This window comes from Microchirus variegatus, assembly GCF_963457635.1.
Source record: "Microchirus variegatus genome assembly, chromosome: 4".
NCBI lineage: Eukaryota > Metazoa > Chordata > Actinopteri > Pleuronectiformes > Soleidae > Microchirus > Microchirus variegatus.
This window is the reverse complement of record NC_139805.1, coordinates 35,551,069-35,569,642: the sequence shown is the minus strand read 5'-3', so window position 1 is coordinate 35,569,642 and position 18,574 is coordinate 35,551,069. Positions and strand designations below refer to the sequence as shown.

At 40.3% G+C, this 18,574-nt stretch overlaps 2 protein-coding genes across 2 annotated transcripts in view; both read left to right on the top strand.

Moving 5' to 3' along the window:
• Positions 1–7,311, top strand: part of lonp1 (lon peptidase 1, mitochondrial) — a gene marked incomplete at its 5' end in the record, with an annotated part of 10,142 nt that extends 2,831 nt beyond the window's left edge. The window contains 16 exons of the mRNA XM_083888647.1: positions 242–355; positions 473–534; positions 707–836; positions 1,212–1,295; positions 1,382–1,450; positions 2,163–2,314; positions 2,420–2,558; positions 3,278–3,456; positions 3,785–3,872; positions 3,976–4,098; positions 4,202–4,318; positions 4,425–4,565; positions 4,672–4,837; positions 5,023–5,237; positions 6,553–6,717; positions 6,816–7,311. Of these exons, the coding sequence (XP_083744773.1) occupies positions 242–355; positions 473–534; positions 707–836; positions 1,212–1,295; positions 1,382–1,450; positions 2,163–2,314; positions 2,420–2,558; positions 3,278–3,456; positions 3,785–3,872; positions 3,976–4,098; positions 4,202–4,318; positions 4,425–4,565; positions 4,672–4,837; positions 5,023–5,237; positions 6,553–6,717; positions 6,816–6,974 (2,103 nt within the window). The 3' untranslated portion in view covers positions 6,975–7,311. The remainder of the gene's footprint in view (positions 1–241; positions 356–472; positions 535–706; positions 837–1,211; positions 1,296–1,381; positions 1,451–2,162; positions 2,315–2,419; positions 2,559–3,277; positions 3,457–3,784; positions 3,873–3,975; positions 4,099–4,201; positions 4,319–4,424; positions 4,566–4,671; positions 4,838–5,022; positions 5,238–6,552; positions 6,718–6,815) is intronic.
• Positions 7,312–8,424: 1,113 nt separating this feature from the next.
• ctns (cystinosin, lysosomal cystine transporter) lies at positions 8,425–18,143 on the top strand. The gene is made up of 11 exons (XM_083887675.1): positions 8,425–8,490; positions 9,069–9,180; positions 10,731–10,809; positions 11,141–11,231; positions 11,397–11,500; positions 13,384–13,521; positions 13,631–13,730; positions 15,050–15,169; positions 15,327–15,497; positions 16,986–17,103; positions 17,957–18,143. Exons 2-11 carry the CDS (start codon positions 9,099–9,101, stop codon positions 18,100–18,102), a joined length of 1,149 nt encoding a protein of 382 aa, XP_083743801.1. The 5' UTR covers positions 8,425–8,490; positions 9,069–9,098; the 3' UTR covers positions 18,103–18,143.
• The last annotated feature ends 431 nt before the right edge of the window (positions 18,144–18,574 follow it).

Genomic DNA, 18,574 nt, shown 5'->3' with positions numbered 1-18,574 from the left:
CTTACTAGGGTTGCAAATGTTGTGTATATGTATGTGTATATATTTTTCCTTCACTGATAGTTGAAGAACAATAAATAATAGCGTTGTGTATCACCACTGATGTCCCAAAGGTCCTCCAAAAACCTATTCAAGGTCAAAATATACAGCCTAGAAGTGCAGCAGACAGTTTGAAGTAATAACCAAGTTGTCCAGCAGAACTATAACCAGGATAGTAATCCGCTGTTTTGTTGTGTTTGGTCAGATTTCAGAGATAGATCTGAGTCCAGAGCTCCAGCCTCTGCCCTCCTCTGACATCCTGATGGTAGAAGTGGACAACGTTCAACACGAGCAGTTCACCGTCACCGAGGAGGTCAAGGTACGAGCGACGCTCTCTCTGGTCTGTGATACGTCAGCGCGGTGTTGGCGTTAATCCCAATGGTCTCGAAGTAAAAAAAACAAAAACAACAACCCTGGGGGTGTGTTTGTTTTGCAGGCGCTGACGGCCGAGATCGTGAAGACCATCAGGGACATCATCGCTCTCAACCCGCTCTACAGGTCAGTCTGCTGACACGGATCCAGAGCTCGCTCTTCATGTTCTGGAATAATAACGTGTTGTTTGATTTGTCGTGTTGTGTAATCATTATTTCTCTTTACTTTGGCAAATATAAAGTCCCTATAAACAGCCCTGGGTTAACTCCTAATCAAACAAGATCTGTGTGTGTGTCAGAGAGTCGGTCCTTCAGATGATGCAGGCCGGTCAGAGAGTGGTGGATAATCCCATCTACCTGAGCGACATGGGAGCAGCGCTGACGGGAGCAGAGTCGCACGAGCTGCAGGACGTTCTGGAGGAGATCAACGTGAGCGCTAACACGCTAACATGCTAACACAAGAGCTGATTTGCATTTGTTAAACCCAACCCCAGTCAGATTATTTACGACCATACCACAATAATCCCGTGTAAATCTTTCGCTCAAGTCACTCCACTCATATGTGACTTTTACTTTTTCTTAATCCAGATTGGATCCAACTTTCCCTGCAAATTAACAGGCATTTTTGAAACCCTAGCCACTTCAGTATGTGGTCTTAGATCAGTTATAGATCGGTCTCTAAAATTATGTTTCCCGCTGTTTTTGAGGCGTTTTTAAACAATTTGGTTGATAATCTGAATGAAGTCTTTCATACGCTTTGTTTACATCAGTATATCAAAGGTCTCTCGTTTGCCTCTCCTTCAGATCCCTAAGCGTCTCTACAAGGCTCTGTCTCTGCTGAAGAAGGAGTTTGAGCTGAGTAAGCTGCAGCAACGCCTGGGCAGAGAGGTCAGAGGTCATGATCACACATGTCGGCCGTGAGGCTTCGTCCTTCGTCCTCAGTCGCTGATCTGTGATCGATGCTCTGTCCACAGGTGGAGGAGAAGATCAAGCAGACGCACAGGAAGTATCTGCTCCAGGAGCAGCTGAAGATCATCAAGAAGGTTGGATGTTGTCCATCTGTGTCTGAAACTATTCACACTACAGGGTTTCCCCCAGTGTATAATAAGCCTGGCGGGCTGCGTGTGGCGCAGATTATGAACTCCCCGCGACATTCACTTCACACCAGAGAACGTTCTCTCTCTTTGAGGGGTTAAATAAAGACATCAGCTCATCTGATGCATCTGTTATTCCCTTAATTGCAGCGTTAAAGCGTCTTCTTTCACAAAGATTAAGACCACCACTCTTCAGAGTCTGTCATCATCACGTTTCCATCCTCGTCACAAAGATTATTATTTTTATGTGGGGATAAAACACGTAGATAAATGATCCAGTCAGCTTTAGATATGAAGAGACCGCTTGGAGACGCAGAAGCGCAGAGCGACGAACGGTGCAGGAGAGGGAGAAGAGAACAGTGGTGGTCTGTGGTGCTTCCAGGCTGTGTATTTTTTAACTAAGTCCCAAATTTGAACAAATGTGTGATATTTTGGATAAAAGGTGACAGCCCTTTGGACCAACGTTGCATCAAAAAAAATACTAATTTTGTTCCTCGGCATAAACCGCCTGAGATAAAGTCTGTTATTGAGTCACGTGACTCGAATGATTAATATGTGACACAATAACCAAACAAAGATGATCTATTTCTTGCTATTGCTGCTCCCTCTGGTCTAAAGTGCATACATATATGTGTGTGTGTGTGTGTGTGGCTGTTTCCAGGAGCTGGGTCTGGAGAAAGAGGACAAAGAAGCCATCGAGGAGAAGTTTCGAGAGCGACTCAAAGAAAGGACCGTCCCCCAGCACATCATGGACGTCATCACCGAGGAGCTCAACAAGCTGTCGCTGCTGGACAACCACTCGTCAGAGTTCAAGTGGGTCGAGAATCGTCGGGAATATGTCGTTAGAACCCCAAAAAAACCACTTACAAACTTCTGTTTTTGGCTGTTATCATTGTGTTGTGTCGTTTTTTTCCCCAGTGTGACCCGTAACTACCTGGACTGGTTGACCAGTATGCCCTGGGGAACCTACAGCAAGGAGAACCTGCTACTGGACAGAGCCAATGAGGTTCTGGAAGAAGATCATTATGGGATGGATGATGTGAAGAAACGCATATTGGTACGATCGCGCACACACATACACACATACTGTATGTCTCTACAGCATAAGACATAATACATTTCCTTACTCTAAAACCTTAAGTATACATTTTTCTTGATATGCAAAAATGTTGAATTCTGAGGCCCTGGCCTTAAATTTAGCTTTTCCTGTTTGGCATATATGTAATTCTGCTGATCCTCCAGTAGGTGGCAGTGTATTGTTATAAATGGTGAGTGTAAACTGATTCAGAAAATACAAAAAAAATGTTTTTACTTAGTTTTTATGATCGGGACTGGTTAAAAGTGAAGTAATTTATGGTAAAATTGCAGTTTATACGAATGGGACATTTTTAGCGCTTAAGGTGACGAGTGTGAGTAAACCACACTCCACAAAAATAATAAAACAAAAAAATCATTATTGCTGGTAATCAGTGACATGTCCTAACCTGTGTTGTCCCTCCAAAGCATTTCTTATTATCAAACACTGTATCGGAAATATTGCATATTTTGTGTTTCTTTTAGTGTTAAAAATGTGTTTATGCATTAAAAAAAATATGTCAAATAGCAGTTTTTCGGAATGTACATTTTTGTACTTAAGGTGATGAATGTATAATAGGCTTGTAATATTCCATGTCCATTATTTATTGCATGTTAAACATCAACTCAACCCCCAAATGAGACCCTGACTCAACCACCAGTTGTTGTTGTTGTTGTTGTTGTTGTGCGTCTGTGTTGCAGGAGTTCATCGCAGTGAGTCAGCTGCGCGGCTCCACTCAGGGGAAGATCCTGTGTTTCTACGGTCCTCCCGGTGTCGGGAAGACGTCCATCGCTCGCTCCATCGCCCGAGCTCTGAACCGAGAGTACTTCAGGTTCAGCGTGGGAGGAATGACCGACGTGGCTGAGATTAAAGGACACAGGTGGGGGAAGTCGTTTCTGGTAACACGACAAGCTTCACACGAAGCGGCTCATGTGTCCGTACCCCCGATAGACAAAGAGGTGTGAAAACACGGCCTGGAATGGCAGACTCCTTGCCTATTGGAGGAGGTGTAAATGTGGAGGGCTCACTTGTCTTTCTCCAGCTAGGATCACTCCTGTGAAGATTGACCTTTTCCATGCAACGAAAATAAAAACTTTAAACACTGAAGCGTTAGCAAAACTAACATTTAAGAGAAGCTTCATTACGACTTAAACATAAACATACAATACAATGTTTTCTTAACACTGTGTTTGTGTGTGTGTGTGTAGGAGGACTTATGTCGGAGCGATGCCTGGAAAGATAATCCAGTGTTTGAAGAAAACCAAGACGGAGAATCCTCTGGTGCTAATTGATGAGGTCAGTGTGGCGCTCAGGAAGCTGTAAAAATATACATATATTATCTCACAGAGATTTCTGCTGTACCAGGACTTAAAACAGTTTTTTAACGTGTTGTTACCAGGTGGATAAAATGGGTCGCGGTTACCAGGGCGACCCGTCCTCTGCACTGCTGGAGCTCCTGGACCCCGAGCAGAACGCTAACTTCCTGGACCACTACCTGGATGTTCCTGTCGACCTGTCAAAGGTTAGGACTTTCACGAATCTGCTGCTGTTCCCTTTGCCGCGCAGCTCCAATTAACTTTTTACTGTATATGGTCACTTTATCATTTCTGTCTTCTCCACCGAAGGTGTTGTTCATCTGCACGGCCAACGTGACGGACACCATCCCCGAGCCTCTCAGAGACAGGATGGAGATGATCAATGTGTCTGGATATGTGGCTCAGGAGAAGCTAGCTATCGCCGAGGTAACGCCCAACTCGCTCTACTTTGGATTTTACGAGTATTTAAGCCACTTTCAGAGCTGTACTGAGGTCTGGACACTTTCATGGGATGTGTTTTGTGTGTTTTCAGCGTTACCTGGTTCCTCAGCTGCGCACTCTGTGTGGACTGACCGAAGAGAAGACCTCCCTCTCGCCCGACGCCCTCAGTCTGCTCATCAGACAGTACTGCAGAGAGTCTGGAGTCAGGAACCTGCAGAAGCAAATAGAAAAGGTCAAATACTGGAGAAAAAACCCAGAGAAAAACCGACACAACAGTAGACTTATCAGAGTTAGGATTTGTGTGTCAACACCTTTGTCTACGTCTCTCTCTCTGGCAGGTTTTCCGTAAGGTGGCGTTCAGTATCGTGAGCGGTGACAAAACCTCGGTGACGGTTACTCCCGACAACCTGCAGGAGTATGTGGGTAAACCTATTTTCACAGTGGACCGCATGTACGACGTCACACCGCCAGGAGTCGTCATGGGCCTGGCGTGGACTGCCATGGGTAAGACACACACACACAAACTCTCTCCGCTGTTGATGTGAGATTCCGTGCAGAACAATGAGCGAGTAAAGTTAAAACAAGAGCGAGCAAATGACGACGTGATGTCTGGGAAATGAACATTCCAAGATTTAAACCAAAACCTAAGACCATATCTTGTCTCAAACGTCGGGTGTGTTTCTGCACAGGTGGGTCGACGCTGTTCATCGAGACGTCCGTGCGCCGTCCGCCGGGAAAAGACCAGCTCAAAGGGGAGGGGTCAGTGGAGGTCACAGGTCAGCTTGGTGACGTCATGAAAGAAAGTGCAAAGATCGCCTCCACCTTTGCCCGAGCCTTCCTGATGAACCAGGAACCGGAAAACCACTTCCTGGTCAACTCCCACCTGCACCTGCACGTCCCTGAGGTAACCATGGAGATGCAGTGCTTTCTATCTAGCTAGCTAACTCGCGTTCTAGTATTAAATAACTAGTGCTATCTATCTATCTATCTATCTATCTATCTATCTATCTATCTATCTATCTATCTATCTATCTATCTATCTATCTATCTATCTATCTATCTATCTATCTATCTATCTATCTATCTAGCTATCTAGCTATCTATCTATCTATCTAGCTAGCGTTCTATCTAGCTAACTAGGCTTCTATCCATCTGGCATTCTATCAAGTGAACTCGCGTTCTATCTAGCTAACTACCGTTCTGTCTATCTAGCATTCTATCTTGCTAACGAGCATTCTATCATTATATCTATAAGTCTACCTAGCTATCGATCATTCTATCTGGCTAACTAGCATTCTATCATTCTTTTTGGCATTTTCTCTAGCTAACTATCTCTCTAGCTTTCTTTCTAGCGTTCTATCTCTTTGTCGTAATATCTAGCTAACTAGCGTTCTTTCCTAGCGTTCTATGTAGCTAACTATCTATCGTTCTAGCTAACTCTGTCTATCTCTATCTATAAATGCAAGGAATGTCTGTCTGTTAGCGGCGTAACTGTCCAGGTCCGTAACAGGTCACATGACAGACTTCAAAGTTGGCAGGTGACTCACAAAGTCAAAAACAATCATCACAAAATTGGTACAACACTAAAATCACAAAATTCTACTAGTATTAGTTATACTACTGTTAAATATGTTTATTTTACATCAGATATGTGTAAACATACCTGATTTTGTGGGATGTTTTGGCCGATTATAGAGCGCAAATCAGTGGTCAGACTTCGAGGGGCAGGAGAACTGTGATTCAGGACTTTGAAATGTAGAGGGCAGTGTTTAGCCTCTTGGTGTACATACAGTCTGCTGGAATTTAATAGGAGAAGAAGAAGAAGAAGGGGAACCACTCGTGAGTTGTGCGGGTTTGACCTTCTCATTTCACGCAGTCTCTAGATCGTGGAATGAGACACAGCTTGTATTTCTGGTTCTACACCTTTTAAATAATAACAAACAAATATGACACTGAGCTGTTGTTTAGAAAGCTGCTTGAAAATGCAAATCACACACAGGTTAAACGAGATGGCGGACGGCAAGGCCCTCGCTTAAAGAACATAAAAAAGACTAGAAAACCACAAATATTTTACATTTTATAGTGATGATACATTTCTGCAAACATAATTAGGCGTCATATAGCCAATAAACCCTCTTGAATCTTACATACTGGACCTTTAAAGTGGACTTAAGTCGACTCAGACTGTTGCTGATTTGGTTTTTTACCTTTGTTTCTAGGGGGCGACACCTAAGGACGGACCAAGTGCCGGCTGCACCATCGTCACCGCGCTGTTGTCCCTGGCAACCGATCAGCCGGTGCGTCAGAACCTGGCCATGACGGGCGAAGTGTCGCTGACGGGCAAAATCCTTCCAGTGGGAGGAATCAAAGAGAAGACCATCGCTGTAAGTACAGCAACAACAGCAAATACTGCGCATTATCGATGTTTTTGTGTGTGTTTTTAATATAAATAAAAATCCTTTTGTCACGATGTCGTCGTCAGGCCCGTCGCGCTGGTGTGACCTGCATGGTCCTGCCCGCTCAGAACAAGAAGGACTTCTCAGACCTGGCCGACTACATCACCGAGGGCCTGGAGGTCCACTTCGTGGACCACTACAGCCAAATCTACCCCATCGCGTTCCCACAGAACCAGCGGTCGTAACGTTTTATTATTCCCAGCACTGAAACCCAAGCCGAAGGTGAACCAGGAACTTTTGAAGTGAAACTCACCGGTTCTTACTTAAACTGTGCAGTCGGTTTGGACCGAGTCCGACTGAGGAGACGTGAGGAGCATTAAAGCGTGAGGAGCAGCTGCTTTGACGATTCCTCCTCACCTGATTCCAAGAGGAGCAGCAGCGTCGTCGTCACCGAAGCCGAATGTGCCCAACGTTTGACTTTAAACTGACACAGATGATGATGATGATGATGATGATGAACTAACAGGATGTGACCCTCATGGAGGAGGAGTCTTTCATTCATAGATTTCATATATTCTTTTATATTATTATACACCATTATGTGATAAAATGATGTTAAAATAAATTAAATAATAAACACAAGTCACTGCTGTTGTCTTTTCTAATCCCCTCATGGATTTTATGCGGCCCACCATTTAATATCAAGATATAATTACTTATTTATCTCAATTTGTGTTCATTATTGACTCCTTTTGTATCATTAATATGTTTATTTATTCTATCAAAATAAGCAACACTGTGAAATATAGTCACAAATATATCTTAATATCATAATAATAATATAAATGAATCAATGTCAGCCCTATACTTGCCAAAATCACCTGATTGGATGGATATAATTTTTTTTTTAATTACTTTAAGATAATAAAGTCCTTTATTAGTCAGTCGGGTAAAGATAATATATAATATTAAACATGCACTGTAGAAAAATAATAAATATAAAGTATAGACATTAAATTAACAGCAAATGTGGATTCAAATACAGGATATTGTATTTTCTGATGCTATTTTAGTTCATATGATAGTTTAATATATATATTTAATATAATTTTCTATATTTTATTATATTATACTCTATTTATGTAAGTAAACCTTATTTGTGAACTGTGGAGGACCAGACCTGACATAACAATAAATAAATAAATACAGGAATAAATGCATAAATAAAGAAATACAGGAATAAATACCTAAATAAATGCATACATAAATACAGGAATAAATGCATAAATACCTAAATAAATGCATACATAAATACAGGAATAAATTCATACATAAATACATAAATACAGGAATAAATGCATAAATACCTAAATAAACGCATACCTACATGCAGGAATACATAAATAAATACCTAAATAAATGCATACATACATAAATAAATAAATATATGCTTTACATTTATTTCTACATTTCTGTATTTATTTATTTTTGCATTTATTTATGTATTTATTGATATGTCAGGGCTCGTCCTCCATAATGAACGGCTTGAGCTTGAATCTAACCGGAGGACGTAACGGTTAGAGCGTAGCGGTCCGCCTGGTGGCGCTGTTGTTAAACGCAGCTGTGTGACAGCGAGCAGCGAAGAAGCAGCAGCAGAAGAAGAAAACGCTCGTGACCAATGAGGAAGTAGGGTAAACAACACAGCTGCGGGGAGTTGATAGTGATGTTTGCTGACTGATTTCTGACACAAGCGACGTGAATGTACGACTTTAAAACAACGTTTTTATGCTCTTTTTTTTTGCTTAGTTTTCATTGTTTTCTGCGTGTTTTTAAACGTGTCATTGAACACGAAGCGTTTGTGGCAAAGAACGACTCGTTAAATGTGTTAATTGGAGCCAGATTTGTGCTCTAAAGGTCGGTATGTGGAGGTTTTTCTGGTCATGTTTTATTAGAAAAACACAGAACATGTTTTTAATGTTTTTTTGTAATGTTCTGCCTTTAAAAACGTTTAAAACTGCCTTTAAAAACGTGTTTCTCCTGCTGCAGCAGTTGGATTTTCCCAAATTTAAATGAAAGAGATTTATGCGTGTAATATAATATATTAAGTATAATGTATATTTAAAAAAAGTAGTTCTCGTTTATGTTTTTATTGCTCTATTTTTTATGTTAAATTTTCACTGTCATTCATATTTTCTACCTCCCATCTTCCTTGTTTCTTCACCATTGGAACCTGAATTTCCAGATTTTTCCCCCCCCCAGAAACTTCCTGTTCCATTTCTATTTAATCTAATGTGATCTGATATTATCTAATCTATGCTGTGATGCTGTGTGTCCTGCAGGCTGCAGCGTCTGTCTGTCACTCTGCAGAGATGACTGCTTTAACCAGGAGCTGTTTCTCTGCTCGGCTGCTGCTGCTGCTGCTGCTGCTGTGGACTCTGCCAAACATCTCTGGTGACTAACTTTATAAATACTATATTTACTGATTATTTAAAGTTAAAAGAAGAGAATGTGATACTTGAATCCTGGTTCTGGAGCTTCTTTGGTTGCAGAACCAAATAATCTTGGTTCTGGAGCTACCCTGACTATGGAAGTGAAGTGCTGAGGTTCTGGAGCTTCTTCGTTTCTGCAACTGAAGAATCGAGCTTCCTCAGTTGCAGAACGGAAGAATCCAGGTTATGGAGCTTCTTTTCTTCTGGAACTGAAGAATCCAAGTTCTAGAGGTTCTTCACTTCTTGTTTCCGAAGTTGCAGAACTAAAGGATCTTGGAACTGGACCAGTATGAAGAATCCTGGTTCTGGAGCTTCTTCAGCTACAGAACTGAAGACTCCTGGTTCTGAGAGAGAAGAATTCTGGTTCTGGAGCTTCTTCACTTCTGCAACTGAAGAATCAAGCTTCCTCAGTTGCAGAACTGAATAATCTTAGTTCAAAGTTCTTCCTAATTTGCAGAACTAAATAATCTTGGAACTGGAACAGAAGTATCCTGGTTCTGGAGCTTCTTTGGCTACAGAACAAGAATCCTGGTTCTGGGAGGGAGGAATTCTGGTTCTGGAGCTTCTTCACTTCTGCAACTGAAGAATCAAGCTTCCTCAGTTGCAGAACTGAAGAATCCAGGTTCTGGAGGTTCTTCACTTGTGGAGCTGAAGAATCTTAGTTCAAGGTGTTTCCTAAGTTGCAGAACTAAATGATCTTGGAACTGGAACAGAAGTATCCTGGTTCTGGAGCTTCTTTAGAACAGAAGAACTGAAGAATTCTGTGTCTGGAGCTTCTTAACTTCTGGAGCTGACGAATCCTGGTTTCAAGGAGCTTCCTCAGTTGCGAAAACGAAAGCATCTTGTAACTGGAAGAGAAGAATCCTGATTCTGGAGCTTCTTATGTTGTGAAACTGAAGAATCCTGGTTCTGGAGCTTCTTCAGTTACAGGATTGAAGAACTCTGGCTCTGGAGCATCTTCAGTCGTGGACATGAAGAATCCTGGTTCTGGATTTTCTTCAGAATCCTGGTTCTGGATTTTCTTCAGAATCCTGGTCTTGGAGCTTCTTAGTCCCGGAACTGAATAATTCTGGTTCTTCAGTTATGAAGACCCCTGCTTCTGAAGCGCCTTTTGAAATCACCTAATGTTCATAATGAAGTAAAATTATAAATACATGTATTATTATTCAGAAAAGCACTGGTGTAAGTAATCAAACAAGGAGATGGCTGAGCTCCATTGAGGGCGGCAGAAGAGAAGAACCATCGAGAATGTCACAGATGAAGCAGAGAAGACCTCTGGAAGGCTGTGGATCAAGCGGGGAGATCTGTAGGCCTGATCACCCCTGGTTGGGTCGCCTGTGTGAGGGCGTCTGATGTTGAAAGAGCCCGAAACACCTGATGGCCCCAGGTCATATCACTGAGTGATGTGTCCAAATTGCATCAGAAGATCGATGCAAAGAGCTTAGCATAGAGTCATTGTTAACGTGATCAGTTAGCATCTGTGTAAGCCGAGTTTCTCCGTTTGTCTTCCAGACTCCAGGGTGTACTTGTTTGCTCCTGATGCCATCACGCTGGAGCAGAACTCTCAAGCCAACATCTCCATAACCTCCAGGTAACCATAGAAACTGTCGCTGCGCTGCGTTTGAATTGTGTTTTCCACACTTTGACCTCCACGTGGCTGCTGCTCGTTGGTCCATGCGAGATAATAAAACGTCAATGAGTGCGATAACGTGGTCCGTTTTCAGATGAGCAAGCATCGTGTTTATTGGGCAGAAGAGTAACACGTGCTGTTAAAGGTTAAATGTTACAGTTACTGTTTTACTTACTATTTTGGTTGTTTAGGGTTTTTGTGTTTCAGTAGCTTCTTCTATGTCTTTAAAGAGTTAAAGTCCAGATGTGGGTAGCTCCAGATGTTCTGACTAAACGTCTTTGTCCATCTCCAGTTCCCCTCTCAACCTGTCGGCTGTGATCGAGCTCAACGTCACGTCCACGTCCAATTCCAACTACACGTGTGTGATCACGGTGCCTGAGCAGGTAAAAACATCAACACGTGAAGGATTATACGTGTCTAAAGAGTCTAAAGAGTCTAAAGAGCAAGACAATAATTCATCTAAACTGATATTTAGAGACTGTTATTAAAGTCGATGTCATCAAAAACACACAAAGTCTTGACTTTGCCCGTGGTTTTCTTCGGTGCAGGTGTTGTTGCCGGCGGAGACGACCTCGGTCAGTTTCAACGTGACGGCTCACGGCGTGGGTCAGGTGACCACGCACCTGCTCAGCAACAACTCAGACTTCAACAGGTACGTGCGTGAGATAGAAGGTCGTCCAGTTCGCAGTCGGGAAGAACAATCGTCTAAAACACACAAGCGTGACAAGCCTGAATCAACAGCCTTGTGTTTTTATATTAGCATAGAATTAAGCTAATATGAGGCGTCGAGCAGTTCAGATGCACCGCGGCGCTTCTTCGTCTGCAGACACTCACGCAAACAAGGAATTTGGACCTGGAGGCCAACAATAATAATTAAATCACTTGGCAGCTGCTGAAAAACAGATCGCTCTACTCCGTTTGGTTTCAGTCGCGTCGTTTTCCACGACTTCATAGCTTCTCCTCAACGTGGGCGGAGTCATCATGGCACGGCTGCGTGACCTTTTTTTTTTATATGTGACACAAACTCACAAAATAGTGAGTTGTAAAGCAGTTGTTTTGGGTTTAAATGAATCATTAGAATCAGTTGTGTGAGTTAGCGAGAGTTTAAGTGAGTATGAGAGTGTAAGAGAGTGAGTGTGTCTAAGTGAGTGTCAGCGAGTGAGTGTCTGAGAGTGTAAGTGAGTGACTATAAGAGAGTGTAAGTGAGTGACTGAGATTATAAGAGAGTGTAAGTGAGTGTGTCTGAGAGTGTATGTGAGTATAAGAGTGTCAGTGAGTATAAGAGTTTAAGTGAGTGCGTCTGAGAGTGTAAGTGAGTATAAGAGTTTAAGTGAGTATGAGGGTGAGTGTGTCTAAGTGAGTGTCAGTGAGTGAGTGTCTGAGGGTGTAAGTTAGTGACTATAAGAGTGTAAGTGAGTGACTGAGATTATAAGAGCGTGTAAGTGAGAGTGTGAGTATGAGAGAGTAAGTGAGTATAAGAAAGTGTAAGTCAGTGTGTCTGAGCATGTGAGTGAGTATAAGAGAATAAGTGAGAGTGTTAGTGAGTATAAGAAAGTATGTATAAGTGAGAGTGTCAGTGAGTTTAAGTGAGTGTGAGAGTGAGTATAAGAGTTTAAGTGAGTGTGTCTGAGAGTGTTAGTATAAGAGTTTAAGTGAGTGTGTCTGAGAGTGTTAGTATAAGAGTTTAAGTGAGTGTGTCTGAGAGTGTAAGTGAGTGTAAGAGAGTGTAAGTGTGTGTGTCTGAGAGTGTAAGAGAGTGTAAGTGTGTGTGTCTGAGAGTGTGGGTATAAGAGTTTAAGTGAGTATAAGAGAGTGTAAGTGTGTGTGTCTGAAAGTGTTAGGGAGTGTAAGTGTGTGTGTGTCTGAGAGTGTAAGTGAGTATAAGAGTTTAAGTGAGTGTCTGAGAGTGTAAGTGAGTATAAGAGTTTAAGTGAGTGTCTGAGAGTTTAAGTGAGTATAAGAGTTTGAGTGTGTCTGCGAGTGTAACTGAGTATAAGAGAATGTAAGTGAGTATAAGAGAGTGTAAGTGTGTGTCTGAGAGTGTAAGTGAGTATAAGTTTAAGTGAGTATCTGAGAGTGTAAGTGTGTGTGTGTCTGAGAGTGCGAGTATAAGAGTTTAAGTGAGTGTGTCTGAGAGTGTAAGTGAGTATAAGAGTGTCTGAGAGTGTAAGTGTGTGTGTCTGAGAGTGTGAGTATCTGAGAGTGTAAGTGAGTGTGTCTGAGAGTTTAAGTGAGAGACTGTCTGGGAGAGTGAGTGAATGAGTGAGTTGTCTTGTCAACTGGAAGGTTGTGGGTTCAAATTCCTGGCTCTGCTCGTCTACATGTGTCCTTGAGCAAAGACACTGAGCCCCATGTTGCAGCTTATGAATGGGTGAGGTGTAGTTGTAAAGCAGCTCATCAAAGACTAGAAAAGCTCTATTATAAATACAGACCATAATACCAGTTATTATTTTTCTTCTTCTGACACGTGTAAGAAGTGCATATATACGAGCTAATGTTGCTCATGTGTCTTGTGATTCTCTGTGTGTCCTTCAGTCTGTACGTGAGGATCCGCTTCATGGTCATCCACAGCAGAATCCTCTTTGTGTTCAGCGAGATCATCGGCTGGATTTACTTCCTGGCCTGGTCTGTGTCCTTCTACCCACAAGCCTGGGAGAACTGGAAGAGGAAAAGGTAGTTTTCTCTCTCTCTCTCTGTCCTGGATGCTTTTAATTACACTTTATTACATACTTTTGTGGGTAATTGTTCTGAAATTGCCTTTAAATGTGTTTTTTGTTCTCAGCGTCGTCGGCCTGAACTTTGACTTCCTGGCTCTGAACCTGACCGGCTTCATCGCGTACAGTGTCTTTAATATCGGACTCTTCTGGGTTCCGTATATAAAGGTAACTCCTCCTCCTCCTCTTTCAACTCAAACTTTATTTGTACAGGTTAAAGTCATCGCATACATTATCTGATATTTACTCAGTAAATCAGGAAACTTCACGCTTTTATTATTAAGAGATTCAGTTTATATTATGAGCAAACACGAGCAGAGGAAACTAAACTGAACTGAATTTAACAGCTGCCTAGGCCGGTTGTGGTGAATGGGGGAGGAGCCCAAGAGCAGCAGTTGTGTTATTGTATTTAAAAATATCTTTATTTTTTGCAGAGAGTTTAACAATAATTAGTCAATATCCTTTTGTGTATCCTAACACTTTTTCCACCAACATTTTATGACCAGGAATTTATTTACCCATGGAAAATAATTCCCGCTAATCTAATCTAATCTAAAGGGTGGCGTTTAAGTGTACATTTCAAAGGTTTTTTTTGTCCCAATACTTGATCTCTATATACTCAGAATTCAGATTATTTTTCCTCTATATTCTTTAATCTCAGAATTCAGATTATTTTTCTCAGAATTTAGATTTGTTTTTTTTAATCTCAGAATTTAGATTTTTTTTTTCCCTCAATATTCTTTAATCTCAGATGAAGTTTTTTTTTTTTTTTTAATTTCAGTATTTTTTATCTCAGAATTTAGATTTTTTTTACCCTCAGTATTCTTAAATCTCAGATTTAGATTTTTTTTGGAAATTGCAGTATTTTTAATCTCAGAATTTCAATTTTTTTTACCCTCAATATTATCTAATCTCAGATTGAGATTTTTTTTAAATTTCAGTATTTTAGTCTCAGAATTTTGATTTTCTTTGCCCTCAATATTCTTTAATCTCAGAATTTTTATTTTTATTTTTACCCTCAATATTCTTTAATCTCAGATTTTGATTTTTTTTTAGATTTCAGTATTTTTAGTCTCAGAATTTTGATTTTTTTTTTAGATTTCAGTATTTTTAGTCTCAGAATTTTGATTTTTTTTTTACCCTCAATATTCTTTAATCTCAGAATTTTTATTTTTATTTTTACCCTCAATATTCTTTAATCTCAGATTTTGATTTTTTTTTAGATTTCAGTATTTTTAGTCTCAGAATTTTGATTTTTTTTTTACCCTCAATATTCTTTAATCTCAGAATTTAGATTATCAGAAGCTCCAGTTGTAGTCAGAAATCGTGACTTTCAGAGTTGAGGAACACGCCTTCAAATCGGGTTTCAACCTCGGAAAGTCATAGTAACCTCACAAACGATCGTAAATTTCCATCTTCCGACTACAACTGGAACGCACTAGTACATGACGCTGTTTGTGTGCGTGTGTGTGTGTGTCTGTCTGCAGGAGGAGTTCATACAGCTGAAACCAAACGGCATTAACCCTGTCACTGCTAGTGACGTCTTCTTCAGTCTTCATGCTCTGCTGCTGTGTGTGGTTTACGCCTGCCAGGCTGTCGTCTATGACGTGAGTGTCTGTCCCCGCTCTGCTGCTGTATACACACAAACACTCCCTCTGTCAGGTCTGAGAGACGACGGAGGACGCAGCAAACATTATATATATAATTGTATAATGACATTATTGATAATCTGGTGATGCTAACTGTTGCTAACGGCACACACAGAGAGGAGATCAGAAGATCTCGTGGACGGCCAGGTTCTTGCTGATCGTCGCCTGGACGTTTGCTCTGGTCAGTTTGTTTGTGGCCGTGGCGAATAAGATCAGCTGGTTGGATTATCTCTACTATTTCTCCTACATTAAACTGGCCATCACTCTGGTCAAGTATATGCCGCAGGTAAGACACACGCACACACACACACACACACACACACACACACGCATAGAGTGTAACTTTTATTGAATTTCTGTGCTTTTATTGTGACGTGTAAATGTTCTGGAGCAGAACGAGGGACAGTTTATCGGAAAAGTGCGATAGTTCTGGATTAATATCCTCGCTGGCTGTTCCCATACTCTTGCAAAGCACCAGGGGGCAGTATAAACATATCGTATACATCGTAATGTATACGTATTTATGGAAGAGGATTTGGGTCACGTGTGGAAAATAATCTGAGATCTGCCTTTTTATTTTTCCCTCAGAATTGAGATTATTTTTCCTCCGTATTCTTTAATCTCAGTATTCAGATTATTTTTCTCCAGTATTCTTAACTTCGGAATTCACATTATTTTCCCCCAGTATTCTTTAATCTCAGATTGCAGATTATTTTTCCTCAGTATTCGTTAATCTCAGAATTCAGATTATTTTTCCTCTGTATTCTATAATCTCAGAATTTTGATTATTTTTCCTCAGTATTCTTTAATGTCAGTATTGAGATTATTTTTTCCCCAGTATTCTTTAATCTCAGATAGCAGATTGTTTTTCTCCAGTATTCTTAATCTCAGAATTCACATTATTTTCCTCCAGTATTCTTTAATCTCAGAATGCAGATTATTTTTCCTCTGTATTCTTGAATCTCAGAATTTAGATTATTTTTCCTCTGTATTCTTTAATCTCAGTATTGAGATTATTTTTCCCCAGTATTCTTTAATCTCAGAATGCAGATTATTTTACTCAGTATTCTTTAATCTCAGAATGCAGATTATTTTCCTCCAGTACTCTTTAATCTCAGAATGCAGATAATTTTTCTTCAGTGTTCTTTAATCTCAGAATTCAGATTTTTTTTTCCTCCGTATTCTTTAATCTCAGAATTCAGATTATTTTTCCCCAGTATTCTTTAATCTCACAATTCAGATTATTTTTTTCCTCTGTATTCTTTAATCTCAGAATTCAGATTATATTTCCTCAGTATTCTTAATCTCAGAATTCAGATTATTTTTCCTCTGTATTCTTTAATCTCAGAATTCAGATTATTTTTCCTCAGTATTCTTAATCTCAGAATTCAGATTATTTTTCCTCAGTATTCTTAATCTCAGAATTCAGATTATTTTTCCTCAGTATTCTTAAATCTCAGAATTCAGATTATTTTTCATCAGTATTCTTAAATCTCAGAATTCAGATTATTTTTCCTCCGTATTCTTGAATTTCAGAATTCAGATTATTTTTCCTCTGTATTCTTGAATCTTAGAATTCTGTTTTATTTTGTTACATATTCACATCTTGTGATCTACTCCTTAATCTGTGTGGATTAAAAAGTCCACAGTGAACTTTTTAAAGCTTGAAACACAAACTGGTGCCGTTCATATTTATAGAGGCTTTTTCTGCTAACATGGCAGAATAAACAGAGTCACATGACGTCCAGAATTAATGTGTGTGTGTGTTTTGCAGGCGTATATGAACTACAGGAGACAGAGCACTGAGGGCTGGAGCATTGGTAACGTGTTGTTGGACTTCACAGGAGGACTCCTCAGTATCCTACAGATGGTCTTACAGTCGTACAACAACGGTAAACATTGTCGTACACTGTCTCAATTAACATGTTAACACACAATAATAACTGTCGTATACATATTCATATTTTATTTTGCTTTTTTTGACCAGAAAGTGAAGTTTGTGTAATTTGTAATCTCTGCATTTACGTCCATAGAGAAAATCGTAGATTTCTACCCCACAGGAGTTAGGATCCACTGCTGCCTCCAACTGTATGCTCAAATGTCTCATTCATTATCTTGAGATAATGTCGACTTATTTTCTCTTTTCATTGATTTAGTGTCTGGTTCTGTCACTCGAAAACAAATACATCTGAACTGTCCTTTTTAAGTAGAAAAGAAGATTATCTGGTAACTGGTTTGCCATCTCGTTTATTTATGTGCTTCATGTTTGCTGTTGTATTTCACTTTTTCTGACTGTAAACTGAAGCTCATGTCACTTTGTAATCTCTGCACCAAACCCCATAAATAATAGAGTAAATAATAGATTCTTGCATCACAGCACACAGGAGTTGTTGATCCACTGCTGCCTCCTTCAGTGAGTTCAAATGTCTTATTTTGTCACTTAAGCAGTTTAAAATCTTAGTTCAGCTCAAGTAATAATTTTAATGAATTTTTGAAATTCAGGAAATGAACCATCATAATAGTCGGCATCACCCTCAGTGACACAAAGTGACCACACGAGGCAGCAGTTAGATAAGCAGCTCCCTCCCTGATTCCCTGTGAGCTAAAAACGCAGATTTTCTCTATGGACTTTGGTGCGGGAGCGCACTATCTCTTAAAACTATGTTTTGTTTTGTTTTTTTAAAAACCCTGAACTATCCCTTTTGAGTAGAGAAGGTGATGACTTGTCTTTCCGTGTCTCCTCAGACGAGTGGGGGCTGATATTTGGCGACCCCACCAAGTTCGGTCTGGGCCTTTTCTCCGTGGTGTTCGACATCATCTTCATGATTCAGCACTATTGCCTCTACAGACGTTCATCCACCTACCACAGATTCTCAGGCCTGGAAGAGTGACTCAGCAGTTTGTGTGTGTGTGTGTGTGGATACACAGGACCAGAGAGAGTGAGCACACAGGTGATGAACACATGAATGATTCATGAGGGACCGGGAGGAGCTGCTGCAGCTCTGAACTATCACCATTTATTAATTCTAGGTCTTTTTTAAAAATAGATTTAATATTTTTGATTATGGAAGGTGTAAGGGAAAAAAATAATGATGTATTAATGTTAACACTTTTTTTAAATAATAAATTCAATATCACATTTAAGATGGCGGTGTTTTTTGTGTGATTCCTAAACATTTAATCGTCGTAGTTCCACCTCTGTCTGACACTTACTTGGTTTCTTTATTTACAGAAGAGGATTAGAATTCTGATTTCAGTCTCAAATACTTTAATTCCCAAATTGTTTTATTTGGGTTTTTTTGTGCAGAATTACAACTTTTTCACCGAATCCTCCAGAATTCCAAAAAATAAATCTGATTTAAG